The 17,647-nt window shown below is 45.6% G+C and overlaps 1 protein-coding gene across 1 annotated transcript; it reads right to left on the bottom strand.

Moving 5' to 3' along the window:
- Positions 1 to 2,460: 2,460 nt before the first annotated feature.
- On the bottom strand, positions 2,461 to 14,754 carry Chgb (chromogranin B). Its single transcript, XM_041670826.1, has 5 exons — positions 14,473 to 14,754; positions 10,901 to 10,947; positions 10,371 to 10,464; positions 3,463 to 5,216; positions 2,461 to 2,786 (listed from the first exon to the last, which is right to left on the bottom strand). The coding sequence occupies exons 1-5, from the start codon at positions 14,519 to 14,521 to the stop codon at positions 2,709 to 2,711; spliced, it is 2,022 nt and encodes a 673-aa protein (XP_041526760.1). The 5' UTR covers positions 14,522 to 14,754; the 3' UTR covers positions 2,461 to 2,708.
- Between the last annotated feature and the right edge of the window lie 2,893 nt (positions 14,755 to 17,647).

Genomic DNA, 17,647 nt, shown 5'->3' on the forward strand with positions numbered 1-17,647 from the left:
GCCTTTAACCCTAGCACTCAGGAGGCAGAGGGGGGTAAATCTGAGTCAAGGTCTGGTCTATAGAGTGAGTACCAGGTTCAGGTCAGCCTCGTGGAGTTTCACAAGGAAGTTGGAGAGTTGCTTTAAGATTCTATGTTAGCATTTATAAAGAGGTGGGGACCAGTCCCACGAGGGGCCCACAGTCCCACGAGGGGCCCACAGTCCCACGAGGGCCAGGGGAGGGCCAGGGGCAGGCCACCCGAGGCCTCAGCAGGTCCCCTGGCAGGTGGCCTGAGGCCTTGGCAGGAGAGAGACAAATAAGCCATGCAGAGAGAGTTTGGGTATAGAGTTTATTTAGTGGGTTATGGAGGAAAACAGAAGGGGAATGGGAGAAGTGGGGGGGGGGGAGTGAGGCACAAGTTGCCTTTCTAGAAGAATGGCAGAGAGAGAAAGAGAGAGAGAGGAAAATGGAGAGGAGTTGGGAGATCCAATTGCTCCAGCAGAAGGGGGAGGGGAGGCTGGGAGTGGGCAGAGCTTGTCTTTTAAAGGGACTGGGTACCCAGGTGACAGACCAGGCCAGCATATTACAACACTCTGTATGGGTTCTTTAATATTTTGAATTAAGAATTTGTGGTTCTGGAGCAGGAGAGATAGCTCAGTGGTTAATAGCACTTACTGCTCTTCTAGAGGTCCTGAGTTCAATTCCCAGCAACCACATGGTGGCTCACAACCACCTATGATAAGATCTGGTGCTCACTTCTGGCCTGCAGGCAGAACACTGTATACAAAATAAATAAATCAGGGTTGGGGATTTAGCTCAGTGGTAGAGCACTTGCCTAGCAAGCACAAGGCCCTGGGTTCGGTCCTCAGCTTCAAGAAAAAAAAAAAAAAAAAGACAAATAAATCTTAAGAACCCCTATGTGGTGATATCTTGTTTTAAAAAAGAGAGAGAGGGGCAGGGGAGGAAGGAAGAAAGAAAGAAAAAGAAAGAAACAATTGACATCATTGAGTATCATATTTCTGGAAGTATTCCCTTACTTCAGCACCTGGAAGCAATGATCCAGAGAGAATCAAGTCTACCTCTTATGCTGGAAGCCAAACTTGTTAACAAGTTGGAGTTAGCCAGGTACTGGTTTTGAAAGGCTTGAAGGGGTTGTGGAGACTGAGACTTGGCACTCTATGTCAGGGCTGGAGTCCCTGAGCAGAGCCCAGGAGAGGCCATCAGTGAAAGTGTAGACCAAGTACACTTGAGTCCTACCTAGGACTAAAGTGGTCACGAGACAACCTGAGGCTTGGCACCGTGTGATGTGATGCCAGAGTCCCTGAAAAGAGTCCAGAAGAGGGCATCCGTAAAGGTGCAACCCAGTTGCAAAGACCCCAGCATTTTGAAGATGTCAGTACCATAGAACAGCCACAAAGGGCAGCAGTGGTGGAGTTGAGCCATCCTGCACCTAGGAGACATGTTGTGTGTGCTACCGATGACAGAACTGGATAAATGGAGCCCTTTGGAGCACAGAAGACAGTGAGTGACTCTCAGGTGTCTTTGCCTGAACTCTTGTTAGAAATAACCTGAGAACGATACCTTTATTTTATCTAACCCAAGAACTAGAGTTGGAAAATAATGCACTAGACGCCACACAACTGCTCAGACTCAATTACAGAGCTCTGCGTACCTGGCAGAAATCAGGCAGGTCCCTGGGAGGACCTTCCACCAGGTGTTCATATTCCAAATCCAGAGTTCTTTTCATTATCCAGGCTTTCTATTCAGCCCAGTCCTTGACCACCTACCCTGAAGCTCTCTGGGGTTTGTTCTCTTGCCTCAACCTCATGGGAAGTTTTCTGTAGACACAGGCTATGGCAGACAGCTTTTTAAGAGGGGGTTCAGCTGCATTTCTCTTTTGTCCTGTTTCACTCCATGCTCTTTGCCAGTCTTTTCAGTCCTGGCTAGGGAACCCCGAGCCTCCTACATGCCAGAAAGCCCTCTACACTGACCTGTCTTCTCTCTTTGGCTTTGCAGAATTTTCAAAGCCATGTTTTGGGCTGGTGAAATGGCCCTGTGGGTAAGGCAGGCACTTGCTGCTAAGCTGGTCGACCTGACTGTGATCTCAGAGAACCAGTCGTGAAGGCTGTCTTCTGACCACCCAACACACACGCACATGTGCGTGCACACATACACACCGAATAAACCAAATGCAATTTTAATCAAATAATCTAATAATTAAATAATGTTTTATTTTAAGATGGGTTCTTCAAATCTGCCTGATCTCTACGAGGGTAGAAATCAGATGTTTTATTCTCAATATATTTCTTTGCATCTTGCAATATTTTACTTCAGAAATTTTGCTTTTTTTTTTTCTGTTACTCACTTTGAAGGCCTACAACTCCTAAAGCGATCTTTGAGAATATACTTAGAAGAATGAATTTCATAATCACAGTCTTCCTAACTAACCCCCCGAAAAGCTAAACACCATGAAGGATTTAGTTTCAGGTAAATCTTTTATTGTTGATGTTCAGAGCCAGTTACACGGTCATCGCCACAAAGCGTGTGAACATCTATTTCACAGAGAGAATATGCTACAAGTCACTCTAGTCACATAGCATTAGCATTCTGGCAAAGATAAATGGTATTTCCAACTGCATCAAATATTTAATAAATAGTAAGCTCAGCTTTCTGCCTTTGGGTGAATCGGTGGTATTCTTCAGTCTCTCCGACCCCGACTCTCCGGCCGTCAGCCCCGCTGACTGAACTTTTCCGCTATGTTCTGCAGCTCCAGATCCATGGCAGCCAGGTTCTCCAGTTCTTTTTTCTGGGAAACAGAAAAGTGGAGCGCTGAAGTCAATTCCTAAGCTCCAGTTCAGGGAACGCAAAGGAAAAGGGGGAGGGGAGATTTAGGTATAGTAGAGGCTGCTTGAGTCAGCCAACATCAGGGGTCTTCAAAGTGTGTTCTCCTGATCAATAGTTTGGGCACCCCAAGTAACTAACTGACCAAGAATGAAGACTCCTGGGTCCCATCCCAAATTACCGTATGAGAAACATGGGGCGGGGTTGGGGGATCAGAAATTCCTGTGACTCTGATATGCTTTCAAGCTGAGAAGCACCATCTGACACGATCAGGTTAAGGAAAGGCGCTCTTTGGGCGGTCAGCATGAGCACTGGAACCCGCAACTTGCGGGCACCAGGTGCCTAAGAACTAAGGCTTACTGCGTGCCCAGGCAGCCCCTGGCACTCACCAGACAGACTCTCTGGGGCTAGATCCCAGACAGTAGTTTTCCAAGTTCTCTAAGCAAGACATGATACACGTCTAAGAGAGACGAGGGCCAGGATGGGCACCATGCTGGCCGGGGGCTGAAAATCAGCCCTGCTGTGACCTGGGTACCCACATTTCCCCAGAGCAGTTTCTCCCCATTATCAGACATGACGATGCTAATATCAACCTTGATCATCATCATCATCTAATTTTAAGCAAAATCCTCATACTGTACCTCTTCCTCGGTCAGAATTCTCTGGTCAGCCCTGCCCTTTTCATCTTCTGCCTCCTGGCTAGGCCCGGCCTGCTCCTCTGAGTCGTAGAAGTCCGGAAATTCGGCTGACTTCTTCCTGTAGTGAAGGAGCTGGTCCAGTTCAGCCACTCCGTCATCATACTGCCTTTTAAAGTCCAGATGAGGGGCCCTGTCAAAGCTTCTCTTCTCGTATCCCCAGTTAACATCCTCTGAGAAGGGCCTTTTCTCCCACCACTCGTAATTGTACTCCGGGAAGAAATTCTTCTCAGCCAAGGTCAACACATTTCTATCTTCACCTTCGCGGAAGTTGTCATCTGGGTGGCCTTTTTTCTCAAAATCACTATTCTTCCACTGGAGAGGGTCAAAGTAGGGGTTGACTAGCACCCCTAACCTCTTCCTCTTTTCAGCGGTGGGATAGGGTGCGTATTGTCTGTCTGGAAACCTCACTTCCTCCCTGCTCTCTTCCGGGTCTAGCAGCTCTTCCTGTTGCCACCATTTCCCTTGGTCCCCTCCCTCACCATAGTTGAGGTAGGTGTTCTCCTGTTCTCGCCATTTGCTTTGTGGATATCTTTTTGCCTTATCTATTGGGCCTTCGTGAACAGGGTAATGTCCTTCACCCAGGAACCTTTTCTCTTCTCTGGTGTCAGGGGCAGAATAGGCACCTGGCTCACCAACTCGACCTCTGTGTTGGCCTCCCTTTGCCCCCTCATAGCCCCTCCTTTCCTCAGTTTCTTCACGGTGTCTGTTTGCCATGCTTTCAAGTTCAGAGTTGGCATGGCTTCTCTGGTACTGTTTTTCCTGGCTCTCCTCACTCTGAGTTCTTGGAGCTCTGTCCTCTTCACTTCCTCTGCCCCCGTAATATGGTCCGCGGAGGCTCTCGGGAACCTGAAAGCCTGGATAGCTTCTTGTTTCTTCCCCATATTCAGGTTCCTCCTCTGAAGGCCTGTAGTGGGTTGGATGGTAGCCCCTCTTTTCCCCTAAACTAGCTGTGGTCACATCTGCTTCCTCCGACTCCTCGGGGCCATGTCTCCTTTCCTCCAATACAGGATGCCCTTCTTGAGAAGACTTGTTGGGCCGGCTTCTCCCATGGTGGTGTCTGGGCCTTCGTTTGGTTACTTCAGAGGTCCCGTCTTCCTCGACTTCCTCAGATTCTTCTTTGCTCTGGTTGTTGTTGCTAAGCTCCTGGGGTTGTTTCTCCTGCCTCCTTGCCTCCTCTCCACTCTCCTGGCTGCCTTGTTCCCGGCTGTGTGTCTTCTCATAGAGCCCCACAGAGTGTGTATCTGCTCTGCTCCAGGACTTCTCTTTTTTCTTACCCGTAGCGTCGCTTCTTTTGTTGGAGAAGGTGCTCTGTTTCTCTCCCTGAGCTTCGAGATATTTCTCTTCGCCAGCATCTTCCCTGTGCTCCCCTTTTGGGTAATTCTTGCCTTCTTCCTCCTTCTCCTCTCCCCCACTGTCTTCCGAATGGTGTATCTTTGCTTCTTTGGACTCTTGTTGGTTGGAGGGAGGGAGGCTCTCCTGGGGCTTATCTACTCCCTCTAGGCTTTGTCCTCCTCCTTCTACCCACTTCTCATTGTCTGTCTTTGTCTGGCCTTGAGTGTCTTCTCCTGGAGCTCCTGTTTCCTCCCTACTGGAGGACCAGTGGGCTACTGAGGCAGCAGCTGGGTCTCTTAGCAATCGTACTTCAAACTTTGAGTTCTCGTTTTCACCTTTTTCTTCACCTTGGACCTCTTTCCCTCCTGTAATGAAAATATAAACACAACTGCAGAAATGCTTGAGCCTCAAATACTAGCCTCAGTGATCACGAAAAATCCCGAGGATGCTGGAAAATAGTTCCACAATAGAGGATATATTAAGAAGCTGATGCTATGGAAGTGTTTCGGCTATGTTTAAATCTAATGAGCTCTCTGCAGGTTTAAGTTTTCACAGTACTGACCCTTCATCTCTACTTGTGACTGTGAGTGATCAAACTGAAACCCAGAGGGAACTTTATGGAAGACTGGAATTAAGAGCCAGAAGAACTTAGAATTCATCTGGTTCAGCCTCCTTGTTTTGCAGGTATAGAAGATATGGAAACTCAGAGGGATATAATTCAGGGCCGTTCTATCCATACTTGCGTAAGGTGGAAAAGTTAGCACTGTAGACACGAACGGCTCCGACTATAATCCCAACTAAACAACATTAAGTAGCCAAAAGTGGGACTATTAAGATTCAAAGGAGGATTTAAAATTTAATTATCAGATTTTGTTATCTAGTCAATTGTGTGGACCCTATCCAGCAGGAAATGACAGCTTAACCTAACTCAGATGTGCACTGTGTATTTCAACCCACAATGGACTGAGAATTTCACGGTGGTCTCACACCACCATATCATATAATGTCATCATATCCTATGAGTCATAACCCTCTTGGTTTCTGCAAATACAATCACTGACATTTGTACAGCCGCAAAAAGGCTTGCTGAGAGCCTTTTCTGCATCATTAATGATGCATGGCTGTAACCGGTGCTAAGAATGGAAAGGGCCTCTTTCCTTCTTCGCTCAGATCCCACCCAGTCCACATGTTCGTTGATGCTGCGGGTCAGTTTCAGGCCACCAGGTTGTCCCCACATTTCACAAGTCAGCAGCAGAAGACATAGCTGGCATTTTGCTGCACTCTTCCATCTTTCCCAAATGTCAGTACGTCCTTCCTACACCCTCCCCAAGGACACCCTATGGAAAGAGATGTGGAGAGCACGCTGTCTTTGTTGTATGTCAGTACGTCCTTCCTACACCCTCCCCAAGGACACCCTATGGAAAGAGATGTGGAGAACACGCTGTCTTTGTTGTGAGCTGGGAACCTCTCTCACCAGTTCAGATAGAAGATCCGAAGCCAAGGTCACTGGCAGCTAAGGGTCAGCACCAGCGCCACCTGTCCCGCTCCCTGTGGCTGTGGAACACTCGAGATGCAGCTCAAGCAAACTGAGACCTCATATAAAATCAGCGAATGTGTTAAAACAACATTTTTATAGATTGGGTAATACTAAATGGATAAAATAGGTACATTAGACAAAATTAGATGGAATGTTGACATTAATTTCACTTGCGTTTCTTAAGTATTTTTAATGTGTCCACTAGAAAATTTGAAATTATATATTTTTTTTAAGATTTATTTATTATGTATACAACATACGCCTTGATGTATGCCCGCATGCCAGAGAAGGGCGCCAGACCTCAGTACAGATGGTTGTGAGCCACCATGTGGTTGCTGGGAATTGAACTCAGGACCTCTGGAAGGGCAGCCAGTGCTCTTAACCTCTGAGCCATCTCTCCAGCCCCTTGAAATTATATTTGTAGTTCATACTGCATTTCTTTTGAACAGCGCAGATGGGCCTTTTTGTTTGTTTTTAGACAGGAGTTGATTACGTGACAAGCGTACCAGGAGCAGATTACATGAGTCATTATGAACTAATATTTACAAAGGACAAAATTTATGTATTTTACAAAACATCAAGAAATTGCAGCTGGGCAGTGGTGGCGCACACCTTTAATCCCAGCACTCGGAAGGCAGAGGCAGGCAGATCTCTGTGAGTTTGAGAGAGCCAGCCTGGTCTACAAGAGCTAGTTCCAGGACAGGCACCAAAGCTACAGAGAAACCTTGTCTCAAAAAAACCAAGAAACAAAAAATAAAAATCAATTGCAACTGGTTTGTACCTCTCTATTGAAGCACAGCCTGGCATGATGATAATGTTCTCATGTTTCTAAAGCTGTAGGTTTGTCTTCTACGGACATCTGAGAAACAGTTCATTGGTCACAGCCCTGCGCCATGTAAGAGACCATGATGATGCCCAGAGGATTATGGGTTCTACATCAGTTTGGGCTACAAAGTGAATTTTAAGACAGCCTAAATAACAAAGCAAAACCTTGTCCCCCCAAAAAAGGGGAAGGAAGGAAGGAAGGAAGGAAGGAAGGAAGGAAGGAAGAAGAGAAAAGGTGGCCCCTTGTATTATATACAGTGCTGGGGCAGGGCTAATCAGGCAGGCATAAGAAAGCAAGGAGGCTTTGGGTGGTACCTTTGACTTCTTGCTCTGCCTTTCCAAATTCTTACGCTGAAATCCTAAATAACACATTGCTGTGTTAGTTTAGGGAGATGAGCCCTCACGATGGGAGCAGGGTCCTAACAAGAGGACATAAGAGAAACACACCCTCCCTTCACACAGGAGGACACAGTCAGAAGGTGGCCATGTAGCCAAGGAGTGGGGGCTTACCAGGCACCTTGGTCTTGTGCATGAGCTGCTCCTACTGTGAGAAGTTACTCTGTGTTGTCTAAGCCGATGGATCTAGAGGAGGGCCTGAGGCTCTCACAGCTGACTCAGACACATGCTCATGTTATTCTCAGAGTCTACTGGAGGACAACAGAGGCCACACGCTCCTCTTCCTACCTGATTTAGGGGGTGAGGTGTCTTCAGTGTCAAGAACAGAAATATTTTTATCTCTTTTGAGTTAAATGTGTATTGCCTGTGGCAGCTGGTACCTGGAGCTGAGCACTTAGCCCTAAATTTAGCTCTATGCCCAGCAGGTGAGATTGAAAAAGGGCTGATTAGCCCATGAAGGCTTTGGCACTCTGTAACACTAAAGTGTGCAGCTCACCCTCGCTTCCAGGTGAAAAAGGGAGTATATCTCATCTGTCCTGTTTCAAAGCTGACCAGATCAACCTTGGCCAACCCTGGCCAGAGAAAGCTTGTACCTGGTAAGAAACTGAACTTCTCTAAAGTCTCTTTAAGCCAAAAACAAAACAAAACAGAAAAACCAAAAAAAAAAAAAAAAACCCACAATTCTTCCCTTCTGCCAAAACTTCTTTGTTTTACGGAGGGCAGGAGAGTTGGGGTGGAGCCTGGATTTGGGGCGGGACACGGGCCAAGCAGGGCATTTCCTCCACTCAGCTGCACGTGTGAGTCTGCCCGTTGGCTCAGGAGAAAGAAGACGAGGCCAGGAAAGATAAAACTACAACAGGACAGGATGGTGTGGCCTAGAACTGAGTTCCCTTTGACTTATACTTCAGAGGCAATATTTAAATATCAGATGCCACTTTAAACAATCAAGATTTTAAGCTGAGTGGTGGTGGTGCATACCTTTAATCCCAGTACGTGGGAGAGAGAGGCAGGAGGAACTCTGTGACTTCCTCTGAAATTTGCAAAGTCTAAATAGCAAAATCAGGTAACAGAGAGTATGTGTAGTCCTCCCTAGAAGATTGAAAGCCAAGCAGCACACGCTCCACTATGAAAGGGCCCTCAAGGCTGCTGGACTGCACTGCTGCCTAAAGAATGGGACCACGCTGCTGCTGCTGCTGCTGCTGCTGCTGCTGCTGCTGCTGCTGCACCGTGGATCCTCGGAAGGGACCCACGCTGCACTGCTTCTCTTCTGCTCTGAGTCTTTCTTGCTTCTTCATGCTTGAGTGATGTTTGAAGCTGTAACCCTGCAGGAACCCTTCCATCTTCCTGCCCCTCCTGTCTCTATCTGTCCAGTGTCCTTGTTAGAGATCTGAACCAGTTGTTTTGTTCTTGGGTGCAGGATTAACAGACCCACAATCAGCAAGCTGGAATTACTATGACTACAGCCTGAGGGCTGAGTACTTGACTTTGGAGGTAAGGAGAGTCTGGCATTTGGTAACACCTCTCAGCCCTCTCAGTAATCAGGGCTATCTGGTGACCTTCAATGACAGACCTTTCCCTTTCACAGAATTCATCTGGCAAATGAGGACAGGGAAAGGTAGCAGCAAAGTACTTCCTGTGATGACTTAGAACTGCTGCCTGTATAAGCAGAAAATAAACTTGAGAAAAATAAACAGTAGCTGGGTGGTGGTGGCGCACGTCTTTAATCCCAGTTCTTGGGAGGCTGAGGCAGGCGGATCTCTGTGAGTTCGAGGCCAGCCTCGTCTACAGAGTGAGTTCCAGGAGAGGCTCCAAAAGCTACAGAAAAAAAAAAAAAAACAAAACCTGTCTTGAAAAACAAACAAAAAAAAGAAAGAAAGAAAAAAGAGAGAAAAAAAGAAAAGAGAAACACCTTTCCTGGAGTGGTAGGGAAGCTTCCATTCACAGTTTAATGGGGATTCTCATGTCTCAGGACACACCCCATAACTTTGATGATTCTGAGCAGGGTAAGTTAACCCAGCTTACTCTGAGCCAATTGTCCATGGTTATTGCTGTATCACTTTATGTACAAACCCCATATGCAGCAGCCACAAGAGTGTTTGTCTTATCATGAAGGATCCAAGAGGTAAAAAGAAAGAACTCACTGTTTCCAGCTAGACTAAAAACTCCCAAGCAGTGGGAGGTGTTCACAAGGACAGCATTTGTTTGAACTGGTGTGACTTCCCAAATGACAAGAGCTGTCTAGTTTTGTAAAATCTGGTAACAGGAGATACTGCTTACACCACTGTTCATACTTTTGTTTTCCAAAGAAGCAGGCTAGCACAGAGAAAATACTCCACTGGCCTCAGAGAAGTTCTCCGGTCCTGACCTCCTCCCAGCTTCCAACCCTTCCTCAGCCACCTCAGCTACGCACAAGCAAGCACTTCCCACACCCCTCTCCACCCAAAGGAAGACCTGCTTTACATTTTTTAAAGATGGGAAACCAAGGAATTTAAGAACTGATGGACAGCTCAAAGACTACAGTCAACTAAAATTCCCTCTTTGAAAAAAAATAAGGCTAGAAAAAAATCACTTTTTTTTTAAAAAAAAATGATCTTCCCACTATCAGAAAGAAGTAATATGACTCGTCTTTCTAGGTACCACTCTAGTCCATCAACACTAGCTGTAGAATTATACCACAAGGATTGCAACTGCAGGTGAGGCAAAGGCTGCAGGAAAAAGATTCACACAGACACAAGGTCTTTCTGGACTATGGCACACTTACTCTTCTTCAGGACTTGCCGGCACTCGGGGGTGACAGTTGGAACACTGGACTTGGACAGAGCACTTGAGAGGACTTCAATAATGCAACGAGTCACCTATGAGAAAACATGAGTGTGTTGGAAAGCTGGTGTCACAAGAACACAATTCAACCAGGAGCTTCTGTCACAAGAGGCTTGAGTGTGTGCCTAGAACTGATGCAGGACCCTCAGGGTGGGGACACAGACTGACAGGACCATGAGGAAGCCTCCCAGGGTACAACAATACAAAATGAAAGAAGTCATTGCCTGGTGATAGCCCAAAGAAGGGAAATAAAGACCCATGTCTAATGCTTACGGGGACATTGCTTCTGTCCTCAGGAGGACTAAACCCTCTGGGAAGAATGTGTGTCCTTACTACAGGAGGGGTAGCTCTTGTTTCTAAGAGACAAAACATTGGCTTTGCAAGACAACACGGGGAGGGAGCAGTCAAAGGGAGTGGTACAGTCTGGGCTGTACATACAAGTCGAGACTCTAGGCCAGCATTTCAACTTACCATTTCTTCATCGCGATTCCTGTTATCCACTGGAGCTGAGCTGACAGCTTTGAAGGAGAAAAATGGAAAATGTCTTGAATTGACTTCTTGGAGGCTTGATGCCAAATTTGCAAAACACCTGCCTTCTTTGAGGGGACTGCAGAATGAATACTAAGCAGAACCCACAGTTGGCATGATGACATTGGTCATCATTTCCGAGTTGCTTGTACACACGTGTGCACATGCACAGACTTGTGTGGGGTCACAAACATACACAGCTGTTTCCCCCAGCAATGCCTCAAACACTTGGAAAGGAATGCTCCCTTACAGCCTATATAAATCAAATGCAGACCACAAATGAGGGGGCTTCTTAAGTTTTGGCAGCTTACCATGTCTTGTGCTGGTTACACAATTGTCCTACGTTTGTGAAAAAAAAATTGTTAGGCTATATAAGCACTCTATGTAGTGTCTATGTTCTGTACTATAATAATTTTTTTAAGTTGAAATAGAATCAGGTATCCTCTGTAAGTATTTCCCTCTGTCCACACTGAGTGGCTACAGATCTATGGCCCTATCTGCTATTCCTGTTACCAAGGAAATCTCCCCTAAACTCACTTTATAAAAACACAGCTATTAAAGACTAGGCATGGTGATGCACAGCTTTAATCACAGCACTCTAAAGGCAGAGGTAGAAGGATCTTCGTGAGTGAATTCAAGGCCAGTTTGGTCTACCTAACTTCCAGGACTGCCTAGAAAGACACTATCCCAAAAACAAACAAACAAAAAACAAAAACAACAAAATAAAACAAAAACAACAAAATAAAACAAAAACAACAACAAAAAAAAGCAACCTCAACCACAGCAACCAAAAACATGGATATTAGATCCTCTATCACTCAAGACTCTTGCTTAAACAGTTTGCTTCTACATCCGTTTCAATATTATGCTTCCCTGCATTGTATACAATTGTGTAAACACCACTAGAAGTATCAAGTTCTCCAGCCCACTATTATCTAGCTTTTTAGGATCATTGAAAAATGTTTGAAAAGTGCCTAACAAGCTATGAGGAGGACCCCAGGTTCTTCCTTGAACACAGGTTAGATAAGACCCGGTTGGTCAACTTTTGGCACTCAGGGTCGTATGACTGGCTTTGGGGGTTCTGTTGATGTTTTTCTCTTTTCATTAGTGCTGAAGATTGAGACCAGGTCCTCACACAGAACAGATAATTGCCCCCTCACTGAACTGCAGCCCCTGCCCCGGGCCAGTCCTTTATGCTCCGAATGACTGCTATTTTGAAAACATCCTCACTTTGGCACTTTTTTTTTTCCCCTGAAATCTGTGAGATTCTCTGGAAAGTAACTGTGGAAGAATTATTCTCCTGATGACAAAGAAGTCACCCTTTCCCAGTTCAGCTCCAGACCATCTGTAGCAATGCTGTTCCACAATACAGTTGTCTATTGTTTTCCCCAACATAAAGTCAGTACTTACCCAGACAGCCAAAGTATTAACCCTTGTCAGATTTGATGGTCAAGGGATGTCCCATTGTCCTAGACAATTAACAGTTTACAGCTTACTATTATAGAACATCCCTGTTTCCCCCAGGGAGGCTCCTCAGAGGAACTAAGGTTTTCTTATGGAAGACACAGTGTGTACTTTGGTGAGACTGCTAAGTCACACACATTTCTCCCTTTAGAATCTGTGATAGTAATAATTAAAGATATATCGAACTCCCCAAACTGTTTCAGCTTATGTTGTAGCAAATAAGAAATAAATTTAACACTTGCAAAAAAGTAAAATAATCAAGTGGTAAAAAGAATCAAATAACAAATCTGGGAATAACTTCTGAAATGTCAGCATCCATAGAACTATACAGTTGCAAAATAGGTTAATCATGTCCTTCTGCTAGTACCATGGGCACCCCCAAATTCAACTAAGTTGCAAGTCAAACAAGATCTGCATAGCAAAAAAAAAATCCTTCTGTGTATGGTAAGGATATGGATATCCTACAGCTAGTTCATTCATTTGAATCTTTAGAGTGCATGATCCATACACAGCTGTGGATCTCCTTCCACAGCTCTTAGTGGTAGAAAATGAACGAGATAACTTCCCGAGGGCTCCCTACCAACCAAGATTTTGCTAAATAACAAACTACTTGGAGTCCCTCATTGCCTGACTTGGGGAAGAGAAATCGGGGAGGTGATTTCTAAGATACGGGGTGTCTTTCTGGGGTGATGAGCATGTCCTAAAATTTGGTAGTGGAGACAGTTATTGTCTGTAGATAGCTTATAAACCACTGAGTAGGACACTTTCAAGAGATTGGCTACATAATGGGTGAATTATAGCCTAAAATATGAGAGGGTACCATAACCCCATTTTGGTCACTATTAAGTATGAGCTTTATCCCTTCATAGAAGGTATGAAAATGTTTAACCACCACAATTAAGTTACAAAAATATTGCTGTTTTATAATCTAGAACACAAGGCATAGCACCACTGTGGCCTCTTCAGCGAGGATTTTCTGAGATAATTTGGACTTTAAGAATTCTGAATTATTCAGTTTGGTTTCTTTAATCAGATTGAGAACATGTATTGGTTATTCACAGGAATGATTTTTAAAAATGAGAACATTGTGACTGCAATAAAATAAATTACCTTTGGCTTTCGTTTTTGTCAAGCATTGAATTCATGTCAATCAAAGGTTTATATTTATAGAGTCCAGCCTAGTTAGGAGTCTCGGTCTCTGAACACAGCACTTTCCTGAGGCCAAAGAGCCAACGAAAAATGCTAGCTTCATTTGGTGCTGTACTTGCTTATCAGTACCCCAACGCAAACATACTCTTCAAGTCATCAGAGATCACTGAGTAAATTTAGCATACTTTGAAATTCAACACCACAATCTTCTACACACAAATCATCATTTATTAACTCCTTCTGTTTTCATCCTCCGAAATTGACTGAAACATTAGTTTACTACTCCGGAGGTGTTTTTATAGTTATTACACAGTCTTGTTATTTTTATTTCTAGAGTACAAAATAAATATCCAGTGAGGTTTCCATTCATAAATTAAAAACCTGTCGACTTAAACGTGAATTACCTCTATCTAGATATATAAATACAAAGCATAAATATGTTAGCCCTGTAAACATAAACACACGAAGACCTGCACACTCATACATGACGTGCTGAGGAAAATGCCTTATATGCACACGGGTCTGGTTCTAACGCGGCATCTTTATAATAATAGAGGAAATTCTGCAGGTGCCAACTGCATGCATTCCCACCCCGCTGCGGCCGCAGTGCTGTCAAGAGTCACGCAGAGAGAATCAGACTACAAGGCTCTCTCTGGTCCTGTAGAGAGCTTGACAATTTTGCGGAGAACACAGAAGGCGCCTTTGCTTGCAAGGGCCGCACAGACCCCGCGGGGAGAGCAGCAAAAGGTTGGGAGGTTCTTGTTTCCCCCAACTCACAGCAGTGAGGCAAGGGATACGAGGGAGAGAAGAGGCCAGCCAGGTAGAGGATGAAACCTAGCGGTTCCATCCCGGGGCTCTGGGACCAGGTCCAGTAGCTGTCCGTGGTGCTGAAAGCCACTCACCGGCCAGAGCTGCGACGCCCAGGAGGCCGAGGAGCACGGAGGTCTGCATGGCTCCTCTCGCCAGCTGTATGCTGAAGGAGCACAGCGGGTGCGGGCTCCGCAGAGCAGCTGTGGCGCGGTGGACTCAAGCCTGGCTCTTATAAAGGGCAGGCGGGGTGCAGCGCCCGGGGGCGAGCGGCGAGCGGGGGCGCCCCTTGCTCAGCCCTGACGTCACGGAGCAGCCCCGGGGCGGTGCCAGCGGGCGGAACCTCAGCCAGTGAGCGTGGCCCTGCGCTGGGTCCAGCAGGCGCAGGCGGGGATGCGGGGATGCCAGGTGTTGTTTGTCCCAGGCAAGGAGGGGGCAAGGGTCCAACTCGGATTGCACGGCGCCTGCGCTCCAGCTCCCCCTCACACATCTTAGAGCCTGCAGAGGCGAGGTTGAGACTGTGGATACGTGTGATTCTGATGTGTGTAAACGACGAGGTCAGCGTTCTGTCTCCTCTGCTCAGCTAGGAAGATCCTTGCTTGGGACACACAGGCGGTTCTTACGCCTTTACAAGAGAGTCATGGCTGTAAACCTAGAGTGTGCAGCTAGGAATCTATAACCTGCTCTTGGTCCAGATGTTAGGTCCGTATATCTGCGTTCCTATCTATGCCTCTGTCTTCCATTCGTGGACACCTCCCACCCTACAAACATAGCTTATTCAGATGGGCTTTAAAAAAAAAATCAGTAGCCGGGCAGTGGTGGTGCACACCTTCAATCCCAGCACTCAGGAGGCACAGGTAGGTGGAGCTCTGTGAGTTCGAGGCCTGCCTGGTCTACAAGAGCTAGTTCCAGAGAAACCCTGTCTCGAAAAACAAAACAAAACAAAAAATCAGACAGGGCAAAAGGAAGCTCTGTAAAATTATCTCTCTATTTTAACTGCAGTTTCTAAATTCAGTTCCCTCTGTAAGCACTTTCTGTGGCTTAGGCCTAATTTAGTTTAGAACATATATGTAACTGGAACTATTCCTCTCTCACTCCCCTTTTCCCTCCCCCCCCCCTTCCTATTCCTCTTGGATGGCCACACTGTGTTGCACTGAATGGGTATATTGGTATTTAACTAGCTCTTCCTGATAGACGTTTATTTAGGTTATTACTCCCCGCTCCCTTTTGGCCTTTAGTTACTCCTTTATAACATGGGCATAGCCGGAGGCCAGGGTATGGGTATGAAGTAACCATGTTGTAGAACTAGTAAATCCTTGAAAACATGTTCATCTTTGCCTACTTTTAAATTGAGATAGCAATGCATTTTTAAGCTATGTGTGCAAGGGAGGTGATAACATCTTCCAGATTATTTTTTGACATGGATTCTGTTAGCCTAATAAGGAATCAGGAGAAAGCACAGGCAAACCTCCTGCCCAGAAGAGCTACAATCTGCTCTGATAACAGATTCTGAGGAACAGTGAAACTCGACTTGTGATCTCCTCGGTTAGGTGATGAAGCTGTCTACTGGCACAACCAAAAAGGGATTTCCAGTTCCTTTTCCTGAAGAGTCTCAAATTCTTTTTGCATGTGCTGAGTATATAGATAAATGCATCTTCCTGGAAGATTATTTTTACCAAAACCGCAGCTATAGAATATATGCTTTTAAATTGTTATTTGTGTTTTTCTGCATTGGCGGAGAGAAGATAGGGCCATGGGCATGCAGGTGAACACCCTACCACAGTTCTATATCATCAACCTCAGAAGATCAGAATAGTCTTGAAAATTATATTTCTGAGACAACTGGTAAAACTTGAAAAGGCGTAAAGATCACACGACCCTACTGTCTTGTGGTGGGAGAAGAAACTGGAGAAACCAACATCAAGACTGATATACGTGAGGGTCTGGGGATTTGGCTCAGCAGGGAGAGTGTTTGCCATGCTGATACAGGGCCCCAGACCTAAGTACCCACCCTACCCCAGACTCAGTGATGGCAATGTCATTCAGGCTAAAAACCCCAGCACATAGACAGTACCACTGCCAAAACTAAAGCACAGGCCTAATCCATCCAAGTCCATGGTTCTGGGAAAGTCTCTAAATGTCTTAATCTCTTACTTTCTGGCTTCTGTAGTTCCACTTCTGGCTAAATTATTGTTAACTGAAGGATATCAACCCAGAACATGGTTTTTGTGCTTAAAAGTTCACCCAGAGAAAGGCTTGGGGCTACATTGGGATCCCGAACACCCAGTGTGGTCCCCAGTCATCTAATAAAGACTTTCTATTGGCTTAAAGCCATGTCTGAGCAGTCTTCTCTAGTGAATAAACCACAACAATGCTCACTGGAATTCAAACCCAGTTAAAGGTGGAGGGGAAGAATCAATTCTGCAAGGCTGTCCTCCGGTCTCCATTCATGCACCTCACTACACACACACGCACGCACGCACGCACGCACGCGCGAAACAAGACAAAACGGGGCTGCAGAGATGGCTCAATGGTTAAGAGCACTTGGTGCACCTCCAGAGGAACCAGGTTCAATTCCCAGCACCCACATTGCGGCTAACAATCTACTATCTGTAACTTCAACTCCAAGGAATGTGACCCCTCTTCTGGACCCCTTGGGAACTGCACAAATGTACACAGACACACATGTGCAGGCAAAACATCCATCCACATAAAAGTAAATAAGTCTTTACTTTTTTAAAGAGTTTCCCGTCTGTCTTTGCCAATAAGCGTCTTTCATGTTCTCATTTCACTTTTTAAATTTTTGCATTTTTAATGAAACCTGAAATTCTATCGAAACAGACAAAAATGAATGTTTGTGGTTCAAAAGAATTTGCTTAGAATCTCTGTTAAGCAGTGGATACTGGAAACAGGAGCTGTGCTTGGTGTGTAGACTTCCAGGCCAGCCTGGGCTAGAAAGAAAAGAGCACAGGAGGGAGGGAAGGGGGAAGGGTCGTCTAGGAGAGGCTCTCTCTGTTGTTGACATTACACAAGGGTTAATACTACTCATTAAAATGTGCTAACTATCTGTAGTTATTTACAACTGCTATGTTCCTGAAGTATTTGCACCCCGGTTTCCCAATACTTTCCCTTTCTTCTTTTTCCCTAGAAGGCCATAATTAAACAATGCTAGAACCCTCTTTTGGCTTCCCAGGGTGGGTCTGGGCTGTATTTTTGCTTATTAAGACAACCTTGGTGACAGAACGCTATTTTCATCATTGCCAATTAGTT

Source organism: Microtus oregoni, unplaced genomic scaffold (genome assembly GCF_018167655.1).
Source record: "Microtus oregoni isolate MIOR12 unplaced genomic scaffold, Mior012 000020F_ref0000438, whole genome shotgun sequence".
Lineage (NCBI taxonomy): Eukaryota > Metazoa > Chordata > Mammalia > Rodentia > Cricetidae > Microtus > Microtus oregoni.

What these genes read in the sequence shown, in the direction of transcription:
- Chgb (XM_041670826.1), bottom strand. Translation starts at nt 14,521, where the DNA reads ATGCAGACCTCCGTGCTCCTCGGCCTCCTGGGCGTCGCAGCTCTGGCC. An exon ending in GGGCGTCGCAGCTCTGGCCG is followed by an intron (nt 10,948 to 14,472) that starts GTGAGTGGCTTT and finishes TCTCCTTCAAAG; the next exon opens with CTGTCAGCTCAGCTCCAGTG. An exon ending in GAATTCTGACCGAGGAAGAG is followed by an intron (nt 2,787 to 3,462) that starts GTACAGTATGAG and finishes TCTGTTTCCCAG; the next exon opens with AAAAAAGAACTGGAGAACCT.